At 34.4% G+C, this 17,046-nt stretch overlaps 1 protein-coding gene and 1 long non-coding RNA gene across 3 annotated transcripts; one reads left to right on the top strand and one right to left on the bottom strand.

The window, feature by feature from the left end:
• The first annotated feature begins 6,599 nt into the window (after positions 1-6,599).
• On the top strand, positions 6,600-12,119 carry LOC115997989 (MLO-like protein 1). The gene is made up of 14 exons (XM_031237433.1): positions 6,600-6,806; positions 6,971-7,028; positions 7,104-7,360; positions 7,866-7,982; positions 8,111-8,171; positions 8,257-8,354; positions 8,650-8,724; positions 8,853-8,941; positions 9,355-9,404; positions 9,557-9,597; positions 9,693-9,905; positions 10,294-10,361; positions 11,131-11,191; positions 11,575-12,119. The coding sequence occupies exons 1-14, from the start codon at positions 6,681-6,683 to the stop codon at positions 11,812-11,814; spliced, it is 1,554 nt and encodes a 517-aa protein (XP_031093293.1). The 5' UTR covers positions 6,600-6,680; the 3' UTR covers positions 11,815-12,119.
• LOC115998020 lies at positions 11,330-13,464 on the bottom strand. 2 transcript variants are annotated; one of them, XR_004093820.1, is made up of 3 exons: positions 13,228-13,464; positions 12,616-12,864; positions 11,330-11,797 (listed from the first exon to the last, which is right to left on the bottom strand). It is a non-coding gene; the product is annotated as an uncharacterized LOC115998020 (long non-coding RNA). The 2 variants fall into 2 exon arrangements; XR_004093821.1 differs by having other exon boundaries at positions 12,616-12,726; positions 13,228-13,460.
• Positions 13,465-17,046: the final 3,582 nt, after the last annotated feature.

Raw genomic sequence — 17,046 nt, 5'->3', positions numbered from 1 at the left:
ACACACACTCTTTTTTTTATATATATATATATATATATATATATATATATATATATATATATATATATATATATATATATATATATATATATATATATATATGACACGTAGTAACTCTCTTATATGGAATCTCATGACTCATGAGATCGAGCAGTAGAGGCGTAATTTACTCTTTGTGCTTCAACAGGTCGAGAAAGCATAAATGAACAGATACTACAATGTAATAAAGTCAGTAGTACTAAAAAAAATAGAACGCCATCATAGGAGAGAAATAAGAACCAATTGTCTCAGATTTACATCTATAAAAATTTGACGGATCTGATCTGATTTGAAAAAAAGATGGGGTGCATTTTTTGTAATTATCATCAACTCCACTGTGCAAACTTTAATACTTAAATATGCAAACATGGGCCATGACCTTGTAGTCTAGTGGCACCCGGTTGCACTCCCATATGGAAGGGGTGGGTTCGAGTCTCAGTAAAGACGATATTAACTCATGAACAGATATTGCATTTTAACTTTTTTAGTAGTACTAAAAAAATAGGGAAAATGTACAAATAAGCCATCGAACTATTTGGGAATTAGCAATTAAGTCATCGAACTCAAATAAGCTCCAAATAAGCCACTGAACTCAGAAAAACAATGCAATTAAGTCACTAAATCGAAAAAAAAAACAATGCAATTAAGTCACTAAATCGAAAAAAAATAACAATTAACATTTTTTATAGGTCATTTGCCTATTCCGACCACCGGCGACGACTTTTTCTGCGGCCATCGCCGCCATAAGTTTTCTCCGGTCAATGGAAAAATCGTCGCCGGTGACCGGAATAGACAAATGACTTGTTAAAAATGTTAATTGTTAATTTTTTTTTTCGATTTAGTGGCTTAATTGTTTAGTTTTCCTGAGTTCAGTGGCTTATTTGGAGCTTATTGGAATTCGATGGCTTAATTGTTAAGTTTTCCTAAGTTCAGTGGCTTATTTGGAGCTTATTCAAGTTCGATGACTTAATTGCTAATACACAAATAGTTCAATGGCTAACTTAAAAAAAAATATGCAACATGGTAAATTCTATAAAATCAAAGAAAAATTTAAATTTTAAATCTAAATCGTAAATGTGGAACATGGTAAATTCTATAAAATCAAAGAAAAATTTAAATTTTAAATCTAAATCGTAAATGTTAGACATTAAGCAGTAAAAAGTGAACCACTAAACCAAATAAAATTTAAACCAAAAAAAAAATAGTTATAAACTCTAAAATCGAAACCTTAATTGCAATGCACTTTCGCATTTTTGCAAGTGCAAACTTTTAATACAAAATATGCAAAATGTTAACAATAAAAGTGCAAAACGTTAATACTAAATGTTCAAACCTGGAAAAGTCTAAAAATTACATATTTTAGTGTTCATGTTTGCATAGTAAAGTTGATGATAATTACGAAAATGCTATTTTTTAAATCTGATTTGGTGCGTCCAATTTTTTCAGATGTAAGGTTGTGATTAGCTCTTAATTTTCTCTTAAGGACTTGTTCTCATATATACATATATATATATATATATATATATAATATGCTTTATATGCTTATGTACTGTGCAGGTGAGAACCTACCTTATTGTATGAACCTGAGAACCGTACATGTGCACACCCTTGATGTTGCATCATCCAACGGCCTAGAACATGGTGCACGGATAAAGTCAACCGAAGATGCGGTGCACAATGTGTGTACATTGTGTTTGCCTATAGTGCACTACGTGTGTGTGTGTGTGTGTGTATGTGTGCTTATGTTTAGGTAAGAACCTACCTTCTTGTGTGAACCTAAGAACCGTACATGTGCACGCCCTTGATGTTTCATCATCCAACGGCCCAGAACATGGTGCACGAAAAAAGTCAACCGAAGATGCGGCTCACAACAAAGGTACATGGCGGTGTTTATATAGCAGCATTTCAAGGTATTAAACAAAGAATTTACGTGGTTGGAAAGTAAGCGATTGACTTTGGCCCAAAAAAAGGTGGAACAATGAAAAAGCAAGGTCAAGAGTCACATATCATAACTAGGGATTTCATCGTTTCCAAGCCTTTTGTTATAGCCCATTCTTGAAGCAAAATCGGCCAACCCTAGCTAATCTTTGTGCCATTTTGAGTCGAATTCAAGTTTATGCTTTGATTTCTACCATTTTCATACAGACAATATCTTAGTGAGATTTTATGTGAACCCTAGGACAGATAATTTGTGTATAAGTGAGAGATAAGTCAATTTCTAGGGTCGCGACAGAGACCAAAGGAAGAAATAGTTTTGGAGCAAATAAAATGACTTTTTTTTTAAGGAAACAAATTAATTCATTAAATCAACAGAAAGACAATCAACAAGAAAAGGGGGTAGACAATCAAACCATTCCCCGCAACCTGACTCAGAAACGACCTCCCTAGCAACAACATGGGCAACCCGATTCGCAGATCGCTTAGCAAAATAGAAGTCAACATCACTAATCGTGAATGCTACCTCTTTCACATCGTCAATAATAAAANCGACATCGACATCTCCCATCCCTGTTCCTTTTAACCAGCTGAGTGCCTCTCGAATACAAATTGTCTCCGCCACCTTTACTTCATAATTGCCCGGACGTGGCTCCCCTTTACAAGCTAGGAACCGACCTCCATCGTCGCGAAGGACCCATCCTAGCCTTAGAATATTATTCGCTTCATCAATGGCAATATCTGTATTCAATTTAATTCTACCAGCTTGTGGCCTCTTCCATTTCTGCTCAAGACCACGGCTTGCAGGGTTGATCCTCTCGGATTCGCATGCAGCCTTCCAATTATCAAGGAATGACAATCTGACTCCACAACAACAGCACGCACAAAAGCTTTACCATTCCAGACACTCTCATTTCGACTGCCCCAAATACCCCAACACAACATCACACACTGACTTATTAAATCAGTATAAAGAGCAGCAAGCATAGCAAAAAACCAAGCTGTAGAATTACCATATTCATGAATTATTGTCGGCACCCCAAGCCCCATCCACATGCTGCGAGCCACTGGGCAATCAACAAATATATGGTAAGCAGATTCGTCCACTACCCCACACATATGACAGACCTGCGAACATGGAATGTGTTTGGTTAACAATGCATCACGAGTTGGCAGATATGACGAAGCTAATTGCCAGCAAAAAACTTTAACCTTAGGGGGAATATGGAGACTCCAAATCTTGTGCCAGTCATAATTATCGTGAACCTCGCCAATCAACATTCTATAACAGGACTTTACTGAGTAATTGCCTTTTGATTCCCAAAACCACGTCCATGCATCTGGCGGTTTACTCAGACTCACGGGAATATTAAGAATAATAGAAGATTCACTATCATTAAACACGTCCTTTACCAGATTCACGATCCAGTTTGATCCCTAACTATTAAAGAGCGTTGAGACAGGAGCATTTCGTACAGACTCAGGCACTACTGAGCTGACAAAAGGATCCCCATCTGTTGGGAGCCATGGATCGACCCCTATGATGGTACTGTTCCCATCACCAATACTCCTACGACATCCTGAACGAATAACATTCTGAACCTCAAGCAGACCTCTCCATATAAATGACGGGTTGCTACCTGCAGTAGCATCAAAGAAAGAACAACGAGGATAATACCTACTTTTATAGACCCGAGCCACAAGAGAATCAGGCCTCGAGACCAGACGCCACGCTTGTTTGCCCAACAGAGCTAAGTTCATTTCCCGCAAACGTTGAAAGCCCATTCCTCCTTTCTCCTTCGGAACACTCAACCCCGTCCACGACCTCCATCTTATACCCTTACCATCTCCTAAAGATCCCGTCCACCAAAATCTGTTAAAAGCAGCTTCGATATCTCTACACAATCCGACAGGCAACAAAAAAACCATCATTGCGTAGCATGGCATAGCCTGTAGGAAAATAAAATGACTTATTTTCCCTCAAAATGACGATGGATAGATGACAATTGTAAAAGAGGACTTAATTGTATGTTATTTTAAAAGTTAAAGGACTAAATTGGATACTTTTAATAGTTTGGGACTAAATCATGTATTACCTAATAGTCAGAGGACCAAAAAAGAATATTAACTCTTATTTATTTATTGTTGGACTAAAAGACTTCTTCAAGCGCAAAGTCCAAATCTCACCCTTCTCGCACCAAGTCACGATAATCAGCATACATATGCTACTCCGAATTTGTCAACAAATTGTATCATAACAACACTTTCTTAACTCCTAAGGGAAATTGAAATCCCTAGCCACTACAAGAATTTCTTTCAAGTAGATATATTTTATTTTAATATAACTATGCAGCTAGCTAGCAAATTAATACAACAAATGTGGGATGATAATAGAGTAAATTTGAATAAACTAATCCTATATTTACCATTTAATCCTTAACTGTATGTTTGTATCACAGATAGTTAGATATTAAAAACGTGAATCGAGACACGAGAAATTACAATTTAGAAATAAATATTCACTTCGGGAATGAGTGTTTCAATTAGATCTTACAATATATTTCAGTTAACTCCTAAAATGAATTTCCTTTTAGGAAATGAGCTTTCAAGCGATTTTAATTATAAAAATAGTCTTAAAATGTCAGGACCATATAATCTAGTGAGACCAAGTTATACTCTCGTATGGAAGGTTGTGGCCTGTGGCTTCAAGCCTCAGTGGAAGTTGCATTGTAATAGAGTCAATAGTCCTCAAAATAAAATAAAAAAAATAGTCCCAAAATGTTTTTAAAACTTTCCTAAATTGTTAAGAGGGAAATATATTTAAAAATTAAAACACTTCCGATCCTCTTAAGATATTTCGTGTAGCATAACACATTGATATCTGCACCGAAACAATATGGTTATATGTGTTCAAACTTCAGGGAAATTCGCAGTCACTAACTGATAGTGTCTATTGGGTAAACATATTCCTATATAATAGCCTGAAAATCATAGGAGAGATAAACCACACTAAGAAAATTTTGTGCGACGAACTTAGCTATGAGGATGTTGATATATGAGTTCAAACCCTTAACTACATATTTAAGTGACTTAAATATCTTTCATTTGATGAGTTAACACTTTTTAGTAAAAATTATCTATTTTTCATCCATTATTATCTTTGAATTTTGTGTATAAAAGGACAACTATTTTGAGATGAAGAAAATAACTTGGAATCTTAAAATTTCCATGGAAATTAAGAGGCAAGTAAACCTTATAATAATCTTATTATAAAGATAAAGAGCAAAATATTGTCTTAGCTTTTTTCCATATTGTTTCGAAGTCTAAGAAACAAAATTGATTGTTTAGGGAAACTAAGGCAGCTTCATACTCTTCTACTTTAGTTATCTAGAAGCTTACTAAAAAGAGGGAGATTCAATATACATGTATTAAAAAAAATAAAAATAGAAGAAAATTTTGGGAGGAAGATCATATATAATCGGAACTGGTTTAAAGTTGGGTATATATACTATTTGATTTTTATTATGAGAATATTTGTAAAGTTTAAGAAATTTGTAGTGGAGTGAAGAGTGAAATTCGCAGTTAATATTTAAATTTGTGTATTGAATAAACTATGCTCTTGTATAATAACTGATAAAATATACATGAGAGGTAAATTGTCACACTATGAAAACTTTGTGCAACATGCTATACCAAAAAGGTGTTGACAAATATTGACATTTGACAAGAATCAAACTTATAACTTTTTTATACAAGAATCATATATGTTTCACTCACTCGGACACTCCTTTTGGGAGCAAATGACATTTATTTATGATTTAGGCTATGATGTTATATATTTGATTTTTGAAGAAGTATTTCTGTTATGTCTCGGGTCTGAATCTCATATCAATCAAGGATGTTGACATTATCATGTTGAGCAGATACCATGTGTATGTTAGAATGTAGTATTAAAAAAAACAAATACTTCTATTAGCCTCTCTCTATAAATAAATAAATAAATAAATATATATATATATATATATATATATATATATATATATATATATATATATAGTTAGGATCATATGAGATCACTTGTTTAGGTAAGATCGTGAGATCAGATCTTGTGCATCAATTTAATAATTTAATGGTCTAGATTGATTTAAGATGCTAAGTTGAAGTGTGTGCGAACGGTAATAAAATGTATGCGAATGGTGATTAAGTGTGTGCAGACGGTGATTAAATGTGTGCGATCAGTGATTGATGTACAAGATTTGATCTCAAAATTTTTTAATGGTCTAGATTGATTAAGATTCCAAGTTGAAGTGTGTACGAACTATTAAATGTGTACGAACAAAGTGTGTGTGTCAATCAATCTAGACTATTAAAAGTATTACATGGATGCACTGATCTTACGATCTTACCTAAGCATATGGTCTCACTGTAACCCTACCCTATATATATATATATATATAGTGGCTAATGTGTATGTATATATGTACACACAAGTTAGGTAGGTTGATCAAATTATGTTCATACAAAATACGTATGCATTACGTATACGATGAAGAGTACGTGTGAATATATATATTATATGAGTTATTGACCATGAGCTTTGTTAATGGATCCGACGACCGGCCAAAAATTCATATATATGGTAGCTAGCTAGCTGCAACCGCGCTATTTGAAACTGACAAATATAACTAAAAGAAACAACGTCATATATGGCCGGAGGGGGAGAAGAAGGAACTACCTTGGAGCAGACGCCCACCTGGGTTGTTGCTCTCGTCTGCACCGTCATCGTTGCCATCTCTCTTGCTCTTGAAAGAATTCTTCATTATCTTGGCAAGGTATATATATTATATTATTATATGTTATATGTATGCCATCAGATCAGATGAGCAGCGCAGCTTATTATTATATCGGAAATTTCCCAATTTAATTTCTAGGTTTGTTAATTCTACTGATGCTTGAATGATTGAATTGTGTGTCTCTTGGCCGGAATGCTATACAGTTTTTGCTGAAGAAAAAACAGAAGCCTCTGTTTTCAGCCTTACAGAAAATTAAAGAAGGTTTGTGAGTTGTTTATGTGGATAGAATTGAAGTTGAATCTATTGGATTGAATTGGATACACGTAAAATTTGCAGAGTTGATGCTGTTGGGGTTTATTTCTCTGCTCCTGGCTGTGTTCCAGGACAGAATTCTCAAAATTTGCATCTCCAAGCACAAGGCGGATATCTGGCTTCCCTGCACAAAGAGCGATGACGATCACGCCGAGGGGCCGCCGGCGTCCACTTCGCACTTCCAGACGGCCCTCACTGTCGTCTCTTCATTTCTTCCTCCCGCCGGAGCAACGCGCCGCCTTCTCTCTGAATCCAAAAATGCAGAGTACTGTCCAGCCAAGGTAATATATGTTTTATACTTTGTTAAACATTTTTAGCTACCTAGTTCTAACCTATGACCACTCTGATAACGAATGTCATCACAAGCATCCTCAATAATTTAGTTTTTGCACAAAATTTTAGATGCCAAATAAAAGAGAAGTAGAGAAAACAAAATAACAAGAAAAATGAATTTTCAAAAAAAAGAAGAAGAGGAAAATAGGTGGTTAACACGCCCACTGAGAGAGTGGGGTGCACACTCACCAGGTGAGTGTTTTGGTTTTTTAGGTAATCCCAATATGATTGGTTTGATAGTTCAGTACATCGTCCCTTACACGTATGAGGTTAGAGATTTTAGAGGGATATCTTTAGACAAATTGACATTTTCCTCTCCTCTTTCTCTCTCATTGGCACATGCACTCTACAAAAAATAACCTAGCTATGTGCATGAAAAGCACAACAAATCATTTTATTGGGGATGCTCTTGAGATTAGAATTCTAACACTTTAATTTTCCTTTGTTTTTCAGGGGAAAGTACCTTTGCTATCTATTGAAGCACTGCATCATCTTCATACATTTATATTTGTGTTGGCTGTTTCCCACGTCATTTTCTCTGCTTTCACAATGATATTTGGGCGTTTGAAGGTAACTGCACCTTCCGATCCATTTCATTTCAATGCTGCTTCATCTATCTCATTTTGCTTTAATAATTTATATATGCATTTCTTTCTACCTTTACACCCATATATATATATGCCATCTGCTTGCTGTAGATACGGCAGTGGAAAGCTTGGGAAGACTCTATTCAGAAACAAGAGTCTAATCCAGACGAAGGTACACATACTAATAATCTTCATCTTCTTCTTCTTCTTCTTCCAACTCTTTTTCATTCTGAAACTAATTTTGTATCTGCATGCAGCTCCTGCAACACCCAATGTTGTGCATGTCCGCGAGCATGATTTTGTCAAGGCTCGATTTCTAGGGTTTGGCAAACGCACCACATTGTTGAGCTGGTTTGTAAGTCACTAATTAATGAATACATATATGCTCATGTGTTTAGTTTTGATAATTGATGAACCATGTACTCCATCTCAACTAAAAACTTAGAGATTTGGACCACAATTTTAGTATGGGGTTGATTATAGGAAACATGTGGTTCATATCAACTAAAAGATTAATTAGATAAAATCAAGAATTTACACATGAAATAATCTATTATTATTATTATTATTGTTGTTGTTGTTGCTGTTGTTTTATATATGTAAGTTTATCTACCAATTGATATTTTTGTTTACATCGTATTAATTCTCAGCAATCCTTTTTCAAACAATTTTTTGCATCTGTGACAAGATCGGATTATACAACACTAAGGCTTGGCTTCATTATGGTAATTATTCTGTTGATTTTTCTTTTCTTATATTAATTAATTAATGCGCGCGTTTGGTGGCCTGGCCCACCTACTGTACTGTTTGGAGCAAATGTATGTTAATTACTTTCATTTTCTGCTTTCTGCAGACTCATTGTAGGGGGAACCGGAAGTTCAATTTTTATGAGTACATGATACGTGCCCTTGAAGCTGATTTCAAGAGAGTTGTAGGAATAAGGTACACTATATATATATATATATATATATATATATATATATATATATATATATATATATATATATATATATATGCAAAAACCCAGAAAGAAACAGGAAACAGAGTTGAGGAAAATCCTAACCAAGCTGACTAAAGATATAAACTTATTATAACCATAAGGTTACGAGTTTGAATTTCAGTGACTTCTTAGTTTGAGCTGGTTAACTATGAGTAACTTAAACTGATTTATTTTCTTGTGATTATTTGTCGGTTAGGGTCACAAGAGTCTAGACCCAGTACACACTTTAGGTAGTAGTTGCGAGTTTCTCTCGTCATCCCAAAAATAAAAAGAGAGCATTTGAGGGATAACTACTCGATCTAAATCCGATGCTAATCAAGTTTTTACATTATTGTTTACTGCGGCATATATGCAGTTGGTACCTTTGGGTGTTCGTCGTTGCTTTCCTGCTTCTGAATGTTCATGGTAAATGCGTATACATATATATATGCTGTTTGTCATTTCATTCTTAGTATACATTAATTTCATCTGAGTTTAACTCACGTTACGTTAGGTTGTACCATGCATGCATACTAATGAATCATTATCTGTGTTTCCAATTCTTGTTCACCATGCAGGCTGGCATGCGTATTTCTGGATAGCATTCATTCCTTTAGTTGTAAGTACAATCATTTTTATATATAATACATAATTAAATCACATATATATATGTGCCTAAAAATAAAATGTACATATATATATATATATATACAGCTTTTGGTGGCTGTGGGGACTAAACTAGAGCACGTGATAACTCAACTGGCAGAAGAGGTTGCTTCAAAGCACGTGGCCCTTGAAGGGGGAGACCTCATCGTTAACCCTTCAGATGATCACTTCTGGTTTCATAGACCACGCCTAGTACTCATTCTCATTCATATAATCCTATTCCAAAATTCCTTTGAGATTGCATTTTTCTTCTGGATTTGGGTAAGCACACATCCATATATAACACTCTCCAAACAAAATATCTATCAAATTATACTCAAACTTCATCTTCGCTTAGCTTACCCTCTATATAATTAATTTTATTGGCAAAATTATTATGGACCATCGTCCATACAATACTGAGTGGACAATAATAAAAAGTACATTTTTAATATACTAAAAATTCATAATTCGTGTACTGAATTTACATCATACAAAATAATATATTTTCTCTAAATATAATATAAATTTTTAATATATTAAAAATACATCATTTATGTACTGAATATACATTATTTAATAGTATGATTGTATAATGACTGAATTTTAATTTATACGTATACTGCTAGTGCTACACTAATTACAATTTTTTTTTTTAATTTATATATAGGTTCAATACGGTTTTAACTCGTGCATCATGGGGCAAGTCCGCTACATCATCCCCAGACTAGTCATAGGGTAAGTTAACCTTGTTACCTAACCCTATAGGCTATATATAGTGTATATATATATAATGCATTTACCCTACTCTAGTCACATGTGCTACTTAAGTAGCTAGTTAAACCACTCCATCCATCATAAATTATAAGTGTTTTAGACGTTACTTAGTTTAATTTGATTCACAGAATTAAAATAGAAAAAGAAAAATACTTATTTCTCTACGACCTTTTTCACCCCATAATATATTTTTCATGATGTTACCTAGTTAAAATGACCACTAAATAAAAAGGTTAAATAGTTAAAGTATATTTGTTACCAAGTAGTAGAAAGTATTTCCAATTTAGGCGGTAAAATAAAAAAAAAAAAAAAAAAGCGTCTAACATGATAAGAAAAATGATTATAGAATGAAACAAATAGGAAAAGAATAGAATAGAAATATTAGAAATATGAGAACCCACTCACCCAAGGAGGTAGTTTCGTTTTGCCCAACGGGAAAAATCAATAAGTCATGTACTTTCAAAAGACTAAAATTAGTATTATTACGGAAATTATGTACATTTTGATCGATTTTGAAGTCATAGATTAAAAAAAAAAAAAAAAGTACCAAAGTTGAAATTAACTTGTTAAGTTTATATTGTACATAACCTTAGTGTTGCAATTTTATATTATACTCCAATTGCAGTACTGAGATTTATAGTATCAAAGATAAACAAGTACTAACAATAAAGTTTGGCTTGAAATTAGTAAGTGAAACTAATAAAGACCATTGGCATGCTTACTTGTGTAGGGTGTTTGTACAGTTTCTCTGCAGTTACAGCACTCTGCCTCTTTATGCAATTGTTACTCAGGTAAAGTTTGTAGTACTAACAGCAACCTCAATTTTTTTATGTTTGGGTAGATTTTTGTCAGGTACATGTAGAAAAAAGAGGGAAGACGAAAGACCCGAAAAAAAAAAAAAAAAAAAAAAAAAAGTTAACGACAAAAAGTAAAATAAATAATTGTTATTTATGCGCCTAGCTGGCGTGTGCATAGGGGCACACCTGCAGGCGATTTTCTCAATTATTCGGACCCACAAAACAATTTAACTTCCAGTCTTCCCAAATTTCTTGTTACGGAAAAACCCCTAAAAATCTATTGATGAGGTTGCTCTAACTAGAGCTTTGTCTGTTTTAGACATCTTGACTCACCGAGTGAGTGACTGACACTAGATTTGGTTTGTGATTGATTGAAGATGGGAAGTTCATTCAAGAAAGCTATATTCCAAGAGCATATACAAGAGAGCCTTGCTGGGTGGGCTAAGAAGGCAAGAAGAAGAGCTGCATATGGCCCTAGCCAAGTTGCAGGCACCAGAGAATCATCAACTCATCATATGGCAGTTGAGATGCCAGAAGTTGGGAATGGGAATGGTGAGGAATCTTCCATGTCAAAACCTGGCAAAGCTCCTGAAATCAAGCCTGCAAACAAAGATTAGCTACCTGGGTTCACTTATAGTAACAAAGTCCCCCAGAGAGTGATAGTGCCTTTTCTACAACTTGTATTATTATTATTATTCATCAGTAGTTTGAAAGAACTAACCAATTGAGCAAGCCACACTCTGGCATAAATATAATGCATGTAAATTGGTATGAATGATGTAGGGAAATTTCACTTTTTGCTTTCCATGGTGTTAAGGATAGGACATATTATGTGGAATGTGAACTGCAACTGCAATACTATTATGTTAATACCTTTAAAACTTTTGTCATTTGAGACAGAATGTGAACTGCACTTTTGTTATGACTTTTTCTACTTTCGTTGTTAAGGTCAGATTGTGAAGACTTGAACTTCAAGTGAAATGTTCTGTTTTTTAGGTTGAAAGTTGTTTCTGTGTTGAGTATTCTGATCCATCTTTTTTGCTTTCCATGTTATTAAGGGCAGATTGTGTATTATGACCATGGTTGAAATTTTCGCTAGGCGCTCCTCGGGCACTCGAGTTTTATTATTTTTCTTTTATTTTATTTTTTAAAAATTTGTTTTATTTTTTTTTAAATTTTTTTAAGACTTGATAATTATAAATTAGCTTATCAGCTTATGCAGAATGTATTTCACTCCTGCATTATGTATATGTCCATAGATAACCAAAACAGCCATTTATAACAAGTCATACAAAATGCTTTTGCTAACCATAACCAGTCAACCAAAATAGACATACATAACAAGTCATAAACATGCCATTGCTAAGCTAGCAAGAACAACCCCTAACACCATATTAAAATGTTTTGAAAAAGCATACCTGTATATTCAAATTTATCCTCAACCGTCATCATCTCCATTCTAGTTTTCTGCTGTTCATCTTCTTTTTCAAAACTTCACAACTTCATTCTTGTGCTTATTTGTTCGTTCTCTACATTAGTCATAATTGCATTTTAGAACAATCACAATAATGAAAAAAAAATACACAATTACAATGCAAGAAGTATATGTGATCTTTGAGAATCCCTCAAAGGTAGTCTAGCTGCTCGAATCCCCCTTGAAGATTTTCCTATGCAAGAAGTATATTAGAGTTAAGAATACAAAATGCAAAATCACTTGGATACATGTTTGACAGGTATCCTACTCCCTAAATAACAAGAATAATCTCAAAGTTGGCATACACCATCAAAAGCATCAAGTAATGGATTGGCAGGTTCATATAGAGAAGCAAATGCCCACACTCCCCGCTTACTTCACTAATTTCATATTCATCTCCTTCAATTTCATCAATATCATAATTCAAACCCTTAGCACCCTCTAAAGAATTACACTTTCTAGATGGAAAAGGAGAGCCGAGTTGGAAGAAAGTTTGAGTCTTGGACTAGTAATAGGAAATGCAGTTATTGGAGTCTCAAACAACAGATAACCTTACCTGTTGGTATGGAAAGAAGGGGCCTCTGGAAGCTTAAGAATGAGTTAAGCAACGCTGTTTCCATGGCTGCTAGGCTAGCTATGTGAGATTCTTAAAAACATAAATCCGTAAATCGTTCACAGAACAAATCTTATGCAGGGGGATTTTTGCGAAAATGGTAAAGTAATTAGACTCACCGGAATCTGCTTTGAAGAGATATGGGATTCACGATGATAGCAAGCAGAATTCAGGATAAAGCGAGATGAAGATGGTCACTTACTTGTACGACGTCGTATCCATTTCAGTTCTCTCTCTCTTTTTGGGTGCATTGTTTTAAACAAATTGCATTTCGACCACCATATTTTATGAAAGTTATTCTTTGCACCAAGCAGAGTATGATACCAATCAGTGGAGGATCTTAAATCAAAACATAATCGATCTTCTCCAAATTTAGAACGATTCTCAAATTTCGAAGCCAATCAGTGAAATTTAGTCCAATAAGTTTGTTTTCTTTGAGTATTTTTGACAAAAGATTTAAAGTCATTTCAAAATAACTGCAGAAAATAACATTAATTATTAGACACGATTATTTATTAAACTATTTGATTTCCAATTATATAATCAAATAGTACCTCCCACTAAATTTTTCAAATCCTGCACTTCCCAAGCAAGAAACGTAAGTCCCATTGGAAGATTTCTAATGGGTAATCGAGGTCTTATAAATTTATCTCATTCCTCACCTTAAGAGGCATCTTGGAATTTGAAAATTTTGTAAGTGACTAACTCTTTGCCAATACATCTCATGCATGATTCGATTTTATTAAACTTTGACTCGATGGCCAAATTGGTGTGCTTGACAAATTCCATAGCTTAGCATAATAGGATATGACAAAAGCCTATAATCGGTACTTTGGTTTTTCCTAAATTTAGTTATGCGAAAGATGGAATTTTCTAAAATTTGGTTGAATATGGTGTCTAAGGCCATCTCAAGTATTTGGTATTCTATGGTTATTAAAGGGCGGGGGAGGATTTTTTTTTTCATCCCACTCTAGCCGTTTGTTAAGGTAACCCGATTTTTCTCTATTGTTGTTGATGTGTTGTCTTTGTACCTCACTACCTTGGTAGGGTTTATGAGCAGGATATTGTTGGTAGGTTCTCGCAGCCTAGGTAAGCTTCTCACATTCATCATCTGGCTTATGCTGACAATGTTATGATCTTCAGCACTAAGAAGCAGAGACCATTGTGGCAGGTTCTGTAGGCCACAACTACAAGAAGATCTCAAGGTAACTTGTGAGTGTGAATAAGAGTGCATTTTGTATGTATCCTCATACTTTTGTTAGAATGGTAGCCAATGTTCATCAGTATACTCATTGTGTTCATAAGGAGTTCCCTTTTACTTACTTGGGTTGTTCATATTTTGTGGGTTGTAAATGCATTAGCCACTTTTCATCCACGGTGGATAAAGTCATGGCTAAATGCTTGAGTGTGTAGAGGTACTTGCTTTCTTCTGGTGGTAAGGCAGGGTTGATTAAGAGTGTATTGTAGACAATTGTAATCCATTTGGTTACTACTTATGACGCGACTAAACATGTTTTCAAGGATTTGGAATGGTGTATTCCCGCTTCTTCCAGATAGTAAGAGGTGGTAACATTAAGAGCATCCTTATCAATGGGTTGTTTTTTGAGGAGTTTTTGTAAGTGTGATTAGGAGAGAGGAGAAGAAAAAGAAAAAATGAAAAAAAAAGAAAAAAAAAAGGCAAAAGATATTTAATCTGTCACATAAATCAGAAAAAAAAACCAAAAAGAAGCAAAAAGGCAGCAATTGAAATCCGTGCGGTTTTTGTGAACCACATACTTCTCTCTTGTTGACCTCATGCTTTCCTTTATCAGATTGTGGAGCCCACCAAAACTTTGCTCTTGCAGGAGAAATATATTTGAAAAAACTATCACCCACACTAGTTTAGAAACCAACCATGAGTTCTTATTTCTGACAAAAACTCTCAAAGATGCATTGCTATGGATGCTCTAAGCATCATGGAGGGTATTATCATTCCTTTGCATAGAGGTTGAGGTCGATTTTACTAACTTGGCAACCCTCATTTGGGTTGCTAGTAATAAGCTATGGTAGCACTTCAGAGCTAAGTCCAGTCTATGAGGAGACTTCATCATGAGAGTAAAGTATTATAGTAGGGTTCACCCGGTCGTCAAGATCTTTTAGAATGGGGTTCCAAAACTTGGAGGCATATGTTAAGTGTCAGTGACAAGGTGGAGTGGGTCTCGCATTAGAAAGTGGTGAAAATTAAAGTACTATTAATTTCTAATGGGATAACTAGTCTAGCCCAAGGTCAGTTGTGATGAGTTCATATTTGATCATGTTTTATCCCATCTTTAACATTAAATTTGTACTTAAAATGTAATTATTAGATTTGAATGACTATTTTTTTTTGTGCATATAGATACAATTTCTCTTATTCAAAGCATGGTTGCAGTAGGCGCAGAGCGCTAGTCGGGCGATAGACTAGCGCCTAACGCATAGGCGGCGACCTATAAAAAAAATAGTGCATCTGTGTGGATGTATGTCATATTATATATATATATATATATATATATATATATATATATATATATATATATATATATATATATATATATATATATATATATATATATATATATATATATAATTTTTATATATATATATATATATATATATATATATATATATATGTTTGTATGTATGTATGTATGCATGCATGTATTAAAATATTCATTTTCAACTACTAATATTCAAACTTTCGACCACTTTCCTACCAGTTATGGTATAAATTATGAGAACAAGTTCGACATTTAATAAACCAACTTTTTTATCACCGAAGAAGTTATTAGAATTTTTAACACTTCTAACTGATAGTTAGTAATAGTGATGAAGAATATTTTGAATACAAAAATGGACGGGAAGTTTATTTTTAACCAGAAACTAGTTGAAAAACACAAGATTTTAACCTTTGTATGTTCTTACATGTTAAGCATTTAGTAGTGATGGATTTAATTAACTCAGGGGTTTGAATTAATAAACCCGATAATTAAAGAACAAGAATAATGGACATGAAAACATATAATGTGATAGCAAAACAGTAATGGGCTAAGTCACGGAGACAAATTATATTGATAATAGTGTAGGATGATTACAAGAGGTGTGTAATGATATTACCATGATTTCATGATGTCTTAACAGGACAAATGACTAAACTTATATACTAGCTAACCACTTAACCGCCTTCCTAAAAAGGGGGAGTTGCTTATAACAAACTTGGGTCGCGCCGGTCGAGCATCCCCTCGGCTAAGCACCCCCCCGGATCCCAGTCGAGCACTCCCGGGCACCCCAGCTGAGCACCCTCTCGGCCTCCATCGAGCACCCCAGCCGAGGCCTGGGACCTGGGGGGTCGAGGCCCAAGCATGGGCTCATCCTAAGCCACCCGGGTTGAGCACGGGGTTCTACGTACCTTGGGGCCCCGAGTCCGCTTGAGTCCTCCTTGCTCCGTCTTTCTGGGTCATTTTGCTCCATTTATAATATATCCATCAAGTAGGATATTATTTTGATTTAACTATATGAAAAAAGTCAAGTTAATTTTGTGTAAACCGTATAAAAATTTAAATAAACAAATACTTCGTTACATTTTTTATTGGATGATGAGAAAAAATTGCAATTACTAGTTGAGAACGTGCATTGACTAAATATCATTATTGTGTAATAACTAATTACTTACGAACTACACAAGAGAGATAAATATAACACCTTGACAAATAAAATTTAAACTACAAAAAAAAAAAAAAAAAAAAA

Source organism: Ipomoea triloba, chromosome 12, assembly GCF_003576645.1.
Source record: "Ipomoea triloba cultivar NCNSP0323 chromosome 12, ASM357664v1".
NCBI lineage: Eukaryota > Viridiplantae > Streptophyta > Magnoliopsida > Solanales > Convolvulaceae > Ipomoea > Ipomoea triloba.
Note: the sequence above shows the minus strand (reverse complement) of the source record. Positions and strands in the feature narration are given on the sequence as shown.

Coding starts and splice junctions, on each gene's coding strand:
- LOC115997989 (XM_031237433.1), top strand. CDS start 6,681: ATGGCCGGAGGGGGAGAAGAAGGAACTACCTTGGAGCAGACGCCCACC. Junction 9,598..9,692: donor TAGCATTCATTCCTTTAGTT/GTAAGTACAATC, acceptor ATATATATACAG/CTTTTGGTGGCTGTGGGGAC. Junction 10,362..11,130: donor ATCCCCAGACTAGTCATAGG/GTAAGTTAACCT, acceptor TTACTTGTGTAG/GGTGTTTGTACAGTTTCTCT.